Source organism: Mobula birostris, chromosome 24, assembly GCF_030028105.1.
Source record: "Mobula birostris isolate sMobBir1 chromosome 24, sMobBir1.hap1, whole genome shotgun sequence".
Lineage (NCBI taxonomy): Eukaryota > Metazoa > Chordata > Chondrichthyes > Myliobatiformes > Myliobatidae > Mobula > Mobula birostris.
In genome coordinates this window covers 42,494,202-42,511,328 of record NC_092393.1, presented here as the reverse complement: position 1 = coordinate 42,511,328, position 17,127 = coordinate 42,494,202, and the positions used below count along the sequence as shown (strand labels likewise).

Here is a 17,127-nt window from a genome sequence, read left to right as displayed (position 1 = left end):
ACCGGTTATGCCAGTATTTTATTTGCATGTCAAAAAAAAGTCTTTGATGTTTGAATAGGCTGTCATATGGTTGTGGATTGGTGTTTGACTTGCAGTTAGTTCATCTTATTATTCATTTACAAACTGCATGGATTGCCAATGGTTATTGCAATAATCTGCCTCATGTTCTGCTCTTCCTTCAAATGAAGGATATTACCAATATAAATGCGGACAAAATGCTCCTGCTTCAACAGTTTTGCCATTTAACTGATATTCTAAATTGCTTTTTGAAGATGCGTATAGTTATTCTTAAAGAGTAACATGCAATCATTTGGCCCCTCCAACCTGCTCCGTTGTTAATCCATTGACTCTTGGCCATTTTTATACAATTAACTCATATTTCTTGATTTCCTTAATGCCTTAGCCTCTGTACGCCCTTTGTTTAGAGAGTGATCAAATTCACTACTCCATGGGTAAAGAAATTTCCATTCATCTGCAAACCCCTCATTTTAAAATTGCTCCAAGAGGACCACAACCTTACTTTGGTGTGAAGGCTTGGGTGCAGAGAGCTATGTGGGGGGGGGGGGGAGTCAAGGCTTTATGCCTCTTCCCAGGACTTGTGTGACCGACAGTAGAGGAAGCTACTGGCATGATGAAGGAAGCCCTGAACACCACCAGAGTTGCGGGGAGGGGGGAGGCTTTATTGCTGCCCTAAATGCCTGTGGCATAACGAGTACCAAGTATTTTAAAATTGACCATGTAAGAGGAAGCATTATTGACACATCAACAGCATCAAAGCCTTTAAGTGTCAACGGGCACACTTACCATTCTTCTAAACTAAGACTAAATCGGCCCAATCTGCTTGTGGAACGACTCCTGCAACTCACGAAACAACCCAGCGCACCTTAACTCCACTCCCCTTATTGCACGTGTATCCTGTAGACAATATTCCAGCCGTCTCTCACCAGGCCCCACGTAATTGGAGCAAGTCCTAACTATTCCTGTAGCCCAAGGGCTTGCTCTGTTCATGATATCCTCGTTAGATGTTCGTTTCGTCCATGATATTCTTTGCATCCTCCTCAAAAGCCACATCTCTGCTGCTACAATTCGTTTCCTTATGTTACTAGATATTGTCCAACATTCTGATCCATATAACATAACTGGATAAATGTAACATTTCAGTACTCTGAGGCGGGTTGTCATGCCTAGTTTAGTGTTGGTCAGTATACTCTTCATTCTTGTAAAGGTGTCTTTTGCCATCCCTATTCTTCTTTTGATGTCCATGTCGCACCTGCCATCTGATGTCACCCAGCTTCCTAAGTAGCAAAAGTTCTGTACTTGTTTTATGTCTTAAGAGAAATAATGTATGAAATCATGAAAAGGCAACGTAACTTCATTGGACATGTGATTAGGAAAGAGGAGTTAGAATGCACGGTAATTATGGGAAAGATTGAAGGGAAGAAAGCAAAAGGAAGGCAAAGACAAATGATGATGGAGACAGCAGCCAGAGAACTGGAATGAATACCAATGAATTGATCCACTTAACCCGAAACAGGAGTGTGTGGGCTATGGTAGTCAAAGTTCAATCTGGGCATGACACCTGATGATGATGATGATGAGCCCAAGGGCACAGAATTCTCTCATGCAGAGATATCAGTGGTAGGTAATATATTAGTCTCTGTATTGTTCTATGATTATATGACATGAGCTTTCGCTCTGTCAATGTCCAGTTTGTATACAGCTTCAGTATAATAGCAAAACAGTTTGGTGTTCAACACCATTTACCCCTCAGTACTGATTGACAAACTTTGAAATCTGGGCCTCTGTACTTCTCTCTGCAGGTGGATCCTTGACTTCCCTACTGGGGGAATCACAGCACAGATTTGTAATAACATCTCCTCCTTGCTGGCAGTCAACACAGACGCACCTCAAGGATGTGTGCTTAGCCCACTGTTCTGCTTTCTCTACACACATGACTGTGTGGCTAGGCACAGTTCAATTGCCATCTATGGTGTTGGAGAGGTATACAGGAGTGAGACAGATTGACTAGTTGAGTGGCGTTGCACCAACAAACACACACTCAAAGTCAGCAAGCCCAAGGAATTGATTGTGGACTTCAGGAAAGGGAAGTCAGAAGAGCCCACACCAGTTGGCGGAAAAGCTTAGCAGCTTCAAGCTGCTGGGTGTCAGCATCTCAGAGGATCTATCCTGGGCCTAACATATTGACTCAATCACGATGAGCGCACACCAGCAGCTATATTTCATTAGGAGCTTGAGGAGATTTGGTATGTCACCAAAGTTAAAATTCCTCCCCGCACCAATTTGGTGCATCGGGTGGCAGTCTTGCCATTTCTTTAGCGTTCTGTCTGTCTTATGAGGCTGAATTAACTGGTAGCTTGATGCTCAACCCCACACGAGTAGAACTCGTGCAAGGAGGCAGCTGTATTCCAACCCAGGACATCTCACTCTGAAGTTTGGTGCAGATGTAAGGGGTTTTTTCTTTTATGTTACTGCGTAGGCTAACTAAAATGGCTTCTTTCTTATGTTAACTGCTGAGGAAGTTCTCTCGTGAGCAGCTTGTTTGGGTTATAGAGGGAGTTGTATTCAGTTGCTAACCAATTGGGATAGATGTTATTCTTTCTTGTGTGTCTGTAAGCTACTGTGATGCATGGGTTTTTGGGCAGCAGGTGCGATGGGGGGAGAGAGAGTAGACGCGATGCTATGAGCTGGCTGACGGGGCGGACCCCGAGCCAGAGTCCGAGGTCCAGGGTCTTCGGCGAGGAGAGGAGACGAAGATAGACTTGTGAGGAGCGTCTGGTGGACCACTGTGGTTGGTCTCAGGTGGCAGGTCGACGTGGTCAGAGGGGATCGAATGGTGAAAAGAGGATTGTTACTAGAGCTCTAACTGTTTGTGCACGAAGAGGTTGAACTTTGATAAGTTTGGTGCCTTTTACTTTCCTTTTATATTTTATCTCTATTAATTATATAGTTCCAGTAAGATCTATAAATTGTAATCATTTAATCGTATCTGGTGCATCATCTGTTATTTGGCGGGGTGGGGTACATCACACAGCATCCACACAAACTTAATTACCCAGTTTGGCGGGGCCGAAGGCTGCTCCCCCTAGACGACAGCCAGTTGAGCGAGCCTGAGGCTTACCAGGGGGCTACACAAATGTCACTACAGCACTGGCACAGAAGACCCTAGCAAATTTCTACAGATGAACAGTGCAGTGCACTCTGATTGCGTGCATCACAGCCCGAAATAGAGGCTCAAATGCGCAGTGTCACAAGAGGCTGTGGAGTGTTGCAGAGTTAACCTGCTCTATCTTTTGAATGATTTATTTGTTTTTGTAACTTCTGCCACAAAACACCGAATTTCACAACATACAGTATGTCAGAATACATAAACCTAATTCTGACATTCACAGTCAATTGCCCTGATGCTTACACCCAGCCTGAGTGCACCCTTACTGAAGTTCTCACAACATGGAGCAGAGTTATTTGCAGGCTGCTCAGAAAGGCGGGGGGGGGGTGGGTTTTAAAGGGGAGGCAAGTTTAAACACACATACAGAATTGTAGGTGCCTGGAATGTGGTGCCACAGAAGGCAGCAAAGGCAGATACCATAGCAATGGTTAAGAGACATTTAGACAGACACATAACCAGGCAAGGAATAGAGATATGTGGACACGTGCAGGCAGACGGTATTAGCGTAGACTGGCATCATGGTTGATACAGCCATCATGGGCCTTATGGTTTGTTTCTGTGCTGTAACGTTTTATGTTCTAAATATGTAAACCCATTAAGATGAACCCGATGATACCTCTCATGCTGAAAATGTGCTTTTGGTGCCTCAACAGATGTAAGGGTGCCTTTTAAAACAAAATGCTCAAAATGAACACACTGTACCATCATATCATTGCACAGCTGATACCAACTCCATACCCCAACCCGTTATAACTTGTGTCTGCCAGGCTGTAAACATTTATCAGCTAAGACACTGATGTTATGACATGTCACCACACATATAGATTCTATAGATGTGTGGTGTATAGAATGACTACACATGCCATTCTATAGATGTGTGGTGCATAGAGTGACTACACCTGCCATTCTATAGATGTGTGGTGTATAGAATGACCACACCTGCCATTCTATAGATGTGTGGTGTATAGGATGACCACACCTGCCATTCTATAGATGTGTGGTGCATAGAGTGACCACACCTGCCATTCTATAGATGTGTGGTGTATAGAGTGACCACACCTGCCATTCTATAGATGTGTGGTGCATAGAGTGACCACACCTGCCATTCTATAGATGTGTGGTGTATAGAGTGACCACACCTGCCATTCTATAGATGTGTGGTGTATAGAGTGACCACACCTGCCATTCTATAGATGTGTGGTGTATAGAGTGACCACACCTGCCATTCTATAGATGTGTGGTGTATAGAATGACCACACATGCCATTCTATAGGTGTGTGGTGTATAGAATGACTACACATGCCATCCTATAGATGTGTGGTGGAAAGTGTGCTGACCGGCTGCATTACAGTCTTTGAGCAGAAAATCCTACAAAAGGTGTTGGATTCGGTCCAGGACATTGTGGGTAAAACCCTCCCAACTATTGAGCACATCTGCCATAGGAAAGCAGCATCCATCATCAAAGATCCTCACCACACAGGCCATGTTCTTTTCTTGCGGTTGCCATCAGGGAGAAAGTACAAGCACCTCAGGACTTGCACCAGGTTCAAGAACAGCTCAAGTTCTTGAACAAAAGGGGATGACTACATTTATTCTACTTCTGGTGTTCCCACGGCTGATTGACTTCATACTCGTTAGTTATTGCTATCTATTTATATCTGCATTTGCACAGTTCATTGTCCATTGATCCTGTTTACAGTTACTGTTCTATAGATTTGCTGAGTATGCCACCAGAAAAAGAATCTCAGGGTTGTACGTGGTGACGTGTATGTACTCTGATAATAAATTTTGCTTTGAACTTTTAAACACATACATGAAAACTCGTATGGTCAGATTTGGGAACAGCTTCTTTCCAGCTGTGATAAGACTGCCGGACGGATCCTGACCCGGATCTGGGCCGTACCCTCCAAATATCCGGACCTGCCTCTCGGTTTTTTTGCACTACCTTACTTTCCATTTTTCTATTTTCTATTTATGATTTATAATTCAAATTTTTAATATTTACTATCAATTTGTAATCCAGGGAGCGGGAAGTGCAGAATCAAATATCGCTATGATGATTGTACGTTCTAGTATCAATTGTTTGGTGACAATAAAGTATAAGGTATAAAAGCCCACTTGGCAGCTGAACAAAGAGGTGATTAAGGGGTACAGATGATTCATGTGTGATTCAAATAGAGAAGTAATACACAGCAGTGTAAAACAATCATGTACATAGCCTTGCACAAATGTAGATCTTTACACAAACAAGAGAAAATCTGCAGATGCTGGAAAACTGAGCAGCACACACAAAATGCTGGAGGCCAAAACATCGATTGCACTCTTCTCCATGGATGCTGCCTGGCCTGCTGAGTTCCTCCAGCATTTTGTGTGTGTTGTTTGTAAGTCTTTACTCTTTGTTTTTTATTTTCAGAGGTATGGCAGGTGCAATACTACTTTATAGAAGGTTCCAGACAAGGGCTACGAAAATCTTCTGAATAAACTACAGTTTGTGCTCCTCAGGTCTCATATGTGCAAATCTGTACAACTCCTTGGAGATGAAGAACAGAATGAACACGTACTTTTCCCTGTAGATGGCAAAGAAATCTTAGCCTTTGAAAGTAACAAGGTCATTATCTGTAGAGTGTGAAGCTCATAATTAATCACAGCAAGGATTAAGTGCAAAATAGAAAGTAAAAAAAAACAGCACAGGCAAAATTGATTATGGATTTTTTTTAAAAAGTCAAGACCGATAATTGTCAAAATAGTTGACAGTACTAAATGGCTGACAATGCAAAATTAGCAAGCCAGTCATAGAAGTAAAAACACAACCAGCGAATATAGTAATGCACCCTTTAATTTACTTGTGAAAGGGTGAATATGACTTTCCATGTATAAAAAAAATTATTGAAACTGGAATAGTATTATGATGCTCAGAGTGAGACCATGAGTAGACACAAGCCAGTACCTCTTTAACAGAAAAAAGCCAGATATTTATGCAACATTTGCTACTTATGTCCTCAGACAATCAATGTTCAATTTATTAAGAAAAAAAAACAAGATTGAAATGATTTCATTTTAATAGCATCAGGAATTGTGGACAGAAGTAAGTTTGCAGCTCATAACCAGAGTTTGGGGAAGGCAGCTGGGAAAGCTGTAAATTCTGCAAAGATCTGTTTGGGGACTGGAGCTCCAACCTGCTTTTGGATTGCACACACAGTTGGCTGGTGCATCAATGAAAGGATAAGCGAATCCAGTTTGCTACTTAACAGTCAAAAGTTTACGCTGCAATGTACTTATGGACATAACCTTTAAAATACATAAGAACTTCAGATAAATGTTAACATAAATGCAATTATATGGTCCCAGTCCAGGACCAGCAGAAGGGCTACAACATCATGAATGTTGTGAGAAGTGGGTCTGGTAGGAAGCCTTATTTTCATTGTAAAGCTCAGCACAGATGCGGGAGCAAACTGCCTCCAATTGTACAAAGTGAGTGCACAAATTGCACAAAAGCTAAACAGGGTACAGCAAGCCTGTACAATGTCAATCAAGCAATGTCCCAATGGAACAAAAATTATAGTCGAAGACTACAGAGGGAGACTTGTACCACAACGAGGCGAATGCAAGAGCAACTTACACAGGCCTGTACGTCATCAATTGGATTAAAATGAAAAACAGGAGAAGGAATAATAGAATAAAAATAACACTCAAGTTATCAGAATTAATATTGACACAGCTGCAGACCTCTTGTTTTATTGTGAGGATACTTATAACCCAAGATTTAAAGTGCAGTTAGCCAGAAGCACATTAAAATGAGAGCATACACTGGTGTCTTGCTCCAAAGCACAAGTGACTCCTAAGTATCGTTAATAAACCTAGTCAAAAAACAGCCATGACTACCAAGGGTTAATAGCATATTTTCCTTCAGACGGCCCTTCAATTACTGGTTTTATTTTACCTTTTGTTAACCTGGGGAACTTGGGCAATCCAAAGTAAAGGCAGAAGTCTCATGTGACCACAGCTATAATTGATTTACAAAATTGGCAACCTTCTTCCCTGAAAGGAAGCTCCTATTCAGTCTAAAGTACAGGAAATGACACTGGCCATTGGAGTTGACTTTGTAGTCTGTTTCTACTTTTCTAAAATTTCACCACACCTGTCCCCAATGGTTGCAATATCTTTTAAAGTTTCATTGTTCAAGGGTCAAAGGTGTCCTTGAGGAGGAATCCATAAGTTGTGGGAACAGTAAAGTGATGAAACAACTGAAATTGAGTGAAGTTATCTCCTCTGGTTCAAGAGCCTGATGGTTGAGGGGCAATAACTGTTTCTGAACCTGGTGGTGTGGGTCCTGAGGCTCCTGTACCTTCCTCCTGATTTCAGCAGCAAGAAGAGGGCATAACCTGGGTAGCGGGGATCCTTGCTGATGGATGCTGTTTTCCTGCGACAACAATCTGTATAGCTGTGCAAAATGGCGAGAAGGGCTTTACCCATAACAGATTGAGCCTTATTTGCTACTTTTTGTGGGCTTTTCCGTACAAATGCATTGGTGTTTCCAGACCAGGCCATGATGCTACCAGTTATTATACTTTTTACCGCACACCTATAGAAGTTTGTCAAAGTTTTTGATGACATGCTGAATCTTTGCAAACTTCTAAAGAATTAGAGCGCTGCATGCTTTCTTCGTAATGGCACTTACATGCTGGGTCCTGGGCAAATCCTCTTCTGAAATGATAACACTGGGGAATTTAAAGTTGCTGGCCCTCCCCACCTCTGATTCCCTGATGAGGACTGGCTTATGGACCTCCAGTTTCCTCCTCCCTGAAGTCAATAATCAGCTCCTTGGTCTTAATGACATTGAAAGAGAGGTTGTTGCTGTGGCACCACTCAGCCAAATTCTCAGTCTCCCTCTTATATGCTGATTCTTCGGCACCTTTGATTAGGTCAACTACAGTGGTGTCATCAGCAAACCTAAGTATGGTGTTGGATCCCTGTCTAGCCCCACAGTCATAAGTATAAAGCGAGTAGAACAGGGGGCTAAGCACACAGTCTTGTGGGGTGCTGGTGGAGATTGTGGAGGAGATGTTGTTGCTGATCCAAACTGACTGGGGTCTGTAAGTGAGGAAATTAGGGATCCAGTTGCACAGGGAGGTAATGAGGCCAAGCTCTTGAAGCTTATTGATTAGATTTGAGAGGATGATATTATATGAATGCTGTACTGTAGTCAACGAAGAGTATCCTGATGTATGCACCTTTGCCGTCCAGATGTTCCAAGGCTGAATGAAAAGCCATTGAAAAAGCATCTGCTGTGGACCTGTTGGAGTGGATTCAAGTCATCTCTCAGGCAGGGAGTTGATATGTTACGTCACTAACCTCTCAGAGCACTTCATCACAGCGGATGTACGTGCTACTGGACGACAGTCATTGAGGCAGGTTATCACGTTCTTCCTAGGCACCGGTATAATTGAAGCCTGCTTGAAGCAGGTGGGTACATAAGACAGCCAAAAAAAAAAGTTTAAAGATATCGGTGAACACTCCTGCCAGTTGATCAGCACAGGTCTTTAATACTTGGTCAGATACTCCATCTGGACCAGATGCTTCCTGTGGGTTCACCCTCCTGAAGGATGCTCTCACAGTGGCTTCAGAGACTGAAATTATTGGGTCATTGGGGGTTGTGGGAGTTCGTGAAGTCTCCTCCATGTTTTGATGGTCAAAGCAAGCATAAAAAGGCATTCAGCCCACCTGAAGCCTTCTTGTCACCTATGTCGCTTTGTTTCAATTTGTACATGTTGATGCCACTGATTTAGCCCTTGGCAGATTGCAGATCTCAAGGTTTAGCTAGGACTTCTAGTTAGCAAAGACTCTGAATGATTTTGCGAGGACACACTCGTCTACAACTGTTTTATAAAGTCTGTGACAACTGTGGTGTATTCGTTCAGATTCTCTGATGAGATCTTGAACATAGCCTAGTTTACTGACTCAAAACAATCCCATAGCCTTTTCTCAGCCTCCCATGATAACCTCTTTGTTGTTTTTACCTCTGGAGCCTTACTCTTTAGCCTCTTCCTGTATGCAAATAGGAAGTGATCAGATTTCCCAAAATGCAGTCGTCATGGAAAAGTAGAAATTCCTAATTGTAGTGTAAGTGGTTGAGTGTGTTTGGATCACTAGCGCTGCATGTGATATATTGCTGATGGTTGGAAAGAGATTTCTTCAAACAAACCTGATTGAAGTCCTAGACTATGATTTGAAAGATGTCAGGGCAGACGGTTCCTTGTTTGCTTATCATGGCATTCAATACATGGAGTGCTTGTTAACATCTGCTTTTGTAGTATGTTAATTGTGGTCAGCATCATGAAGGCAAACTCTCTTGGTAAGTAGAACAGTTGGCACTTAATCATCAGATGTTCCAGGGTGGGGGAGCAAGAGGTGACAAGACTGCTGCATCTGAGTACCACAAAGAGTTTATCATGAAACGTGACCCCCCACCTTTTGCCTCCTCCAAATCCACAGTCAGGTCCATATGGTGTATCAAGAAGCCCTCGTACCTTTCCAACATATTTGGTACGTCCAGAGAGAGAGCCATGTCTTTGTGAAACACAGAACACCGCAATTCCTCATTTCCTGTCGATATAGCAATTGAGTCCTCAATCTTGTTCTCAAGCGACTGTACATTTACTAATAGGATGTTGTGCAGAGGGAATGTCACTCCCCAGTGTTCTGGTCTGACTTGGAATCCTCTGCATCTCTCTCTCTCTCTTTGGCTGTAGTGATGTACCTTAGTCCACTTAAAGGTGCTGTACCTACATGTGTGAGAGTTAAATCTGTCGAGTTGGAAGATTGTGAAATCACTAGTTCATTTAGACAGTTTAAAAGTACATTGCTTAAAGTTACGTTACTGTTATGTAGTAGGTGGAATAAAGGACAGCAATAAGCTGGTAAAGATTTAAAACAAGCTCATCTCACCTGGTAACCAAATTATTTAAACAGATCAGAAACGTGCACTTAATTGCCCAGATGTGTTTACCCAAGTTTTGTTTGGGTGAGGGCTTCAGGTTTGTTTCAGCTTTCCAGATGAAAACGTTGTTTCATTGCATCAGAAATTATGTTGGAAATACTTTAGTTATCAAAGCAATGAAGAGTTAGATGTTTTGATTATCTTATAACAAATTAATCTTGCTGAAATCATCCCCCACCATTCAAAATTCAGAACTTATGACAAAGCAAGACACAAGAGGACATTAGCAACCATGCAACCTTAACATTGCAATGGTTCATGCTCTACCTATGTAATGTTCGGGGTGAGGACCTTCTATATTTGCTCATCTTTTTCCAAACCACTGTTCAGACAGGCTTCCTAACCTACAATAGTACAAAACTGCTCTTAAAGTCTCAAACTGAATGCCATTTAATTCCAACAATTAACTGTTCCCTCTCCTGTCTGTGGTGCTTATTTACTGACTACGCCAAATCTCTCCTACTGTGTCTCCTGTCATTCATCTCAGTGAGACCATGCTTATCTGGTTCTATTCTCATCTATCTAGTCATACATAGAGATTCACCTGCAATTACTTCTCTTCTCTCTCCCCCTCTACTACCTCTGGTGTTTCCCCCTCCCCATACTTTACCCTTGACCTTCTCCTATTGCCTAAATACATACCAGCTATTGATTTGTGGAACATTAACTCTTGCACTCTCTACAGATTATGTCTGACCTGTTGAGCATCTCCACATCTGCAGATAGTTGCTTTACGTCTAGTAAGGAAAACAGAATATTTCACTCTTATGCTCAAGTCACCCAGCTGTGGCTCAACATCACCTTGCAATTCTTCCACTGGCTCCAACTTGTCAAGGCTGCTTGTCCAACATCCAGTAACAGATGAACACAAATTTCTTCCAGATAAATATTACAATGTCTAAAGTCACTGGTTTTAGCTTCCACCTTGCCAATGACTGTATCCCTGTTGTAAAGCACTTGTTGAAGATTAAACCAAACATTTTCATCTTGGGTATCATACTGACCTTGAACTCTAATCACATAGCCACATCACCAAGATCTCTACTTCCACTGTTCATTGTCCTACTCAAATTCAACCCTGTTTCAGCTCATCTGCTGCCAAAACACGCCCCATCTTGATTATACCAATTCATTTCTGAATGGCCTCCAATTTCCATTCCTTCATAATTTAAGCTCACCCAAGATTCTGTTTCCTTCATTTTATCTCACTCCAAGTCAGTTTTGTCATTCTGCACTCACTTACCTACATAGAACACACACAAAATGCTGTAAGAATTCAGCAGATCAGGCAACATCCATAGAGTCCAACTATCAGGACTTCTGAGTCCTGATGAAGGGTCTTGGCCTGAAACATTGACTCAATTTCTCTCCATTGATATTGCCTGCCCTGCAGAGTTCCTCCAACATTTTGTGTGTGCAACCCTGCATTTCCAGGATCTGCAGAATCTCTTGTCAGTAAAGAAAAACATGACTTTAAAATGTTCATCTTTGCTTTCAAATCACTGGATATTTCTTCTCGAAAAAGAACTTTTCCTTCTCGAATAAGTGAACACAAAGTTGGAAGCAGAGAGTCAATTGACAACTGCATTTTTGTAACCCGAATCCTGTGGAGAAAGACAGCTTAACATGTGCCATTCTTTTCAGATGTTCGAAATAATGACTTCATTGCTGCTTGAAATGACTTTTTTTTTATTTACCTACATTTTGCTTCTTTGAGAAATCTTGAGTACAAAAACAATTTCACAGTAGTTCTTTGATACACATTTGAATTTTATAAAAATTAAGTTAATGCTGAACCTACTGCTGAGAGTTAGCCTAAATATCAAGTCTACAGCTATCCAAGACCTTAATAGAAAGAAACATTAGTCTTCCTTCTCATTTTTGTTCTCTCCCTTTGGTCAGCTGAGATTTTATAATCATGCACAATCTAGTAGTACCTTACCCACTTAATTATTAGCGGGACAGAGAGTTATTTAATTCCAAAAATTGTACTAATAGTAATAAAAAAGTGGAATGGACTATTGGACTTAGATGTGCAGATGATTAGTCAGGTCCTAGCTGGGAATATTGCATTCAGCTTTGGGCATACCATTTCAGTGGGTGGGCACAATAAGAAAGATTCACCAAAATGATGTTGGGGCATATGAAAATTTTGATCTAATATTGAAAGGTAATCTGATTTGAGGTAGTTAAAACAATAAAATATTAACAGGTTTTAATAAGGTGGAAAGGTTTGGTGGGAAGCATGTAACAGATTATCTAACCCAGACCAACACCTTCTCATTTTTCAAGAAGGCACAGCAGAGTCTACACTTTCTGAGGAGATTGAGACATGCAAGGCTTCGCCCCCATTCTAACAACTTTCTACAGGAGCACCGAGAGTGTCCTGTCTGGCTGCATCATTGTGTGGTACGAAAGCAAGGCATCAGACCGCAAGACCATAAAAAGGATAGTAAAAACTGCCAAGTGTTTAACTGGGCTCTTCCTTCCCTCTATTTGCGACATTTACTGGAGTGTTGTATATGAAAAGCCCGAAGGATTGGTAAGGATCCCTACCACCCATCCCACAATCTCTTCGACCCACTACCAACAGGAAGGAGGTACAGGAGCATCAAGACTAGGACTGCCAGACAAACAGCTTCTCCCCTCAGGTTGTGAGACTAATGAATACCTTGCTGCCACCAAGGTCTTGTTACTAGGACAGTGAACTATTTACTGAAATGTTTATTGTTTACCTGCTCTGTGCACCACATGCACTTTGAATTATATTTCATTAATTTATTAGTGGTAATATTTTGTTTTGTGTTTTCGGTGTGATATGTTTTGTGGGTGCACCGTGGTCCGGAGGAACATTGATTTGGTTGTACAGCCAGATGACAATAAGTGAACTTGAAAACAAGAATGGAAGAACTAGAGTTAAACCACTCAGGAATAAAGTCAAGGAGAACTTTTTTCCCCCATACTGTGTAGTCAAAAATGTGTAGTTCTCTTCTCTGTTACTGTACCCACTCCAAAAAGAGCTGCAGAGAAGGTCAACTGAAATTTTCATTACTGAGATTGCCAAATAATGGTAGGACTGTTAAGTGACAAGAGTTGAGATATGGATAAATCATAACCTAAATGAATAATCAACATGTTATAAGAATTGAAGGATGTCTTCCTGCCTCTATGATTTATTTCATAGCATGACAGTCATGGGTACAAACTTTGGTGGTTGACTCCATCTCTGTAGTGGCTATTTAACTAACTTCCCATTGTGCAAGTCCACAACAGATGTGTGGGATAGTGTTAGGGTTGAAAAGAATGAGGTGTATGCAGAGTGCAATATAATTTGTTACAATCTAGTCATTTAGCATTGTGAGAAAATTGAAAAGATTCAGAATGGTTAAATATCTGCCCAAAGATGGAAAGGCTGATATTTTATCCCACTATTTAAATTATTTGCGATACCATTCTGCCAAATAAAACCAACTTAAATGTCACCATTTCATACACTGGAGGTGGATTTTTAAAAAAAATATCTTCAAGAGTGTCTTAAACAGAGCCTTAAAATGGTAGTGAATTAAAACAAAATGAAGCATATGCAAAGTGCTCATGAGCACTAGTATGTATGGAATTTTAACTAAAACCTTTGTGTATGCTCTGCTTAATTGCCTACATCAATTACTGAACAATATGTTTCTGTCCAAACTGAAGTAATTCAACAGGAGCTTCTGCTGTGCACAATCATTCTAAAAACTGACCTCCCATTCTGTGATTCTGCAGACAATTTTAATAATGCAAACTGAAACAACTATGGGTTATGCTCTGCTCTACTGATGGCAGGGTAAATAACAACCAGGGGCTTTGACTTTCTACAACCCAGGCAACAATAACCCTTTTACTGCTAGTAAGGCATATACATTTTTTTTCCAGGATTTATAACTTCCTCTAATTTTCTGATAACAAACAAAACCTTGAATTGTTTCAGCAACAAGCGACACTGTTTTTCCAATTAATCTTTCCTTCTGTATTTATAAAGTTTCTCATGCTGACTTCCTTCTCAGAATGTGTCACTGCATCATGGACATTTTTCATAACTTATCTCCCCAGGTTTCATGTCCTCTGGCATCAATACAAACCATTCATTCGTTCTTTATCATTTGACCTTCATTTTACAAAAAGACTCTGAAATAAGGATGTTCTTTTGCAGGAATTCAAGTTGGACTATAAAGGAAAAATGTCTGGTGGAGATAGAAAACTGAGTAAGCTACTTACTGTATTTAAAAGAAACAGGTGTATTATCAAAGGGGTCAGTTTCTATTTTTGCACTAATTTTGTTTGATAAAGTTTTTGGGCGTCATTGTAAACTGTACTTATAGCCATCAAAAACAAATCAAGAGCTGACAGAAACTGAGATGAAAAGAATTGATTTCTAGTGGAAGACTACCATTTGATAGCTAGAGTTCATTTCTCCCCCTCCTCCCCTCCAATAACTCTAATAATGGCGGATATTGAAAAAGCCCACGCTAGTTGGACTCTCCTTCACCGTCACTGTGACCAGGTTGGCAGTCACATCAGTGACAAACACATGCTCGATCAAGCTGCGAGTGGGTTTCCAGTCTTGGTTTGTCTGGACTGAAATGGATGGGTTTGCAGCCATGCTGGAAAATGAAGAGTCATGTTCCGAGTCTGAGCTCATCGTCTCCTCACCTGTGCTCAGTTCTGTTGGCACGCTGCCACTCTGTTTGGTTATCTCCAAGGAAACATCCTTTTTGTCGCTGTCTCTGATTCGGTTATCAGAATGATGGACCGCAGTGTCCGTCATCTCCTTATCTTCTTTTGTCTGATTTTCCTTCTCGACCCCATTCCCACTGCTCTCACACGCTGCCTGGCTGTTGGCACTCTGTGAGTTTAGTAGTTTATTAGAAACAGCATGAGTGTTCAATTCAGCTGAGTTCCTGGAAATCACAAATGACAAATTGTTTACGTTGTTCTTTGAAGTCAAACCTGATGAATTCACTCCTGGACTAGGCACATTCTTGGAATTCAATCCCATCTTATGGCTACTCTGCAGGTTTAAGGCATGAAGGTTTAATCCTGAATTGTTAGCGTTCTGAGAAGTTGAAGTCAGCAAATTCCGACCTAGGGTGTTCGAGCTTTGACTGTTTAGATTCAGCGAATTTGTTCCTGGATTAGCTGAACTGCAAACAGTAGAATTGGTCTTCATTGTTGCAGGAATATTCAAGCTCTTTGAGTCAGATTCAGATTTGCATAATTCATTTGAGCTTTTAGTATTTCCTGGATTTTTAACTAACCCAACCTTATTTTTCTCATTCGTTCCTTGTTGATTTAACACTGGTGTATTTACAGACTGCTGTTCACAGGCAGATTTAGTGAGTGCCACTGAACTGGCAGAAAGTATGCTGGAAGAATGCTGCCCTAATCCTGCATGATTTGCAGTTTGTGAGGCTGCCCTTTGATTGCTGGGTTTTGATGAATTGAAGATGCTCGAATTTAGCATTCCACTTGTGGTACTCAGAGATTCCCCCATGTTATTCTTTTCTGATCTGGAATTATTTTCACTTACAGATCCATCTGGTTTACTTAGTTTCTCTTTTGATGATTCATCAGTTCCAGAGTCACCACTTGTATCATTCCCAGGTGTTTTTAATGCTTTTCCTGATTTAATTTTTATGTTCTTCCGAAGGTCACTGCGAATTACTTTGCTGGTGCGTTTCTTTTTACATGAGTCTTTCAGGTCTGCTTTACTATGGATGACTTCTGTCTGTGCCCGTTTTGGAGGGATGCAGTCCAAATCTTTCCTGCGATCGTTGCTCTGGGATGCAGACTGGGTCGGATCATCACTTTCCTCCTCGTCCTCATCATCATCCGTATCTTCCTCATCATCTTCCGAAGAACTACTTGATTTTGATGAAAGAGGGGTTTCTTGTTCCTGTGCAAAGTGAATGGGGGGGAAAAAAAACACCTGTCACTGGAAAATTTTGTACATGACAGAACAAACATCACAGAATTATTAAATCCTACAAATCTGAAGCAAATGAGGAATTATTGCAAGCACATGAGAAATCAGATAGTGGCCATTAAGAGAATCGATGCATTGAGTTCACTGTGAAAACACTCTGATAAAGAATTTGCACACGAAATAGCCTTTCTGCAGATGGTGACCAACCTGTTAAGTATTTCTATCATTTGCCATTTTTGCTTCTTTGAAGATACTTGCATTATTGCTACATGAACATGTACTGAAGGCAATGACAAGTTACAGCAAGCGCAAAGTTTATTTCCCTAGTATAATTCCAGTTCTCCAGGGAACCATGCATAACTATATCATAAATTATGCAGATGAGCGTGGAATATTATCCAAACATTGTGGACGTCATGAAATTCAGTTCTGGAAACCAAGTGTACTTTTGTTCAGTCAAAACCACAGACTAACTTACTAGTTGCAGGGTATAGAAATTAATTTTGGAAGGAAGTTTTCACTCATACATTGGGGGTAATGTAACCCTACTCACCAACAGTACACATGTGGCAATCATCTACTTCAAGGGACTAAAAATCATTCTTCCAAAATATCAAGAGAACAAGTCAGGATTCCCTGCTGTGGCATATTTCATTTAGTGTATACTTTCCCTCCTAATTTTTGACCTCTTGAAGTGTAACACCACACACTTGGCTGGATTAAATTCTGTCTACATTTCTCAGCACTTATCCAAAAATGATCTATATTCTACTATATCCTTAGAAGAGTTCAATATTCACAACTCCACCGATTTTTGCAAACCTAATGAGTCTGTGACATTTTAATGCAAATCTAACCCATGAACATTAAAAAAAATCATTAACAATTACTTTTATCAAAATTTGAAAACCTAACCAATTAAATACAATTACACCTATTTACAAACATATTTACATTTGCTTGTTTGGTTAAAGAAAT

General features: G+C 40.8%; 1 protein-coding gene across 1 annotated transcript in view; it reads right to left on the bottom strand.

The window, feature by feature from the left end:
• Positions 1-11,870: 11,870 nt before the first annotated feature.
• The window catches only part of cbx2 (chromobox homolog 2 (Drosophila Pc class)), a 29,491-nt gene continuing 24,234 nt past the window's right edge, over positions 11,871-17,127 (bottom strand). Inside the window, exon 5 of the mRNA XM_072242001.1 lies at positions 11,871-16,119. Coding sequence (XP_072098102.1) covers positions 14,662-16,119 — 1,458 coding nt within the window. The 3' untranslated portion in view covers positions 11,871-14,661. The remainder of the gene's footprint in view (positions 16,120-17,127) is intronic.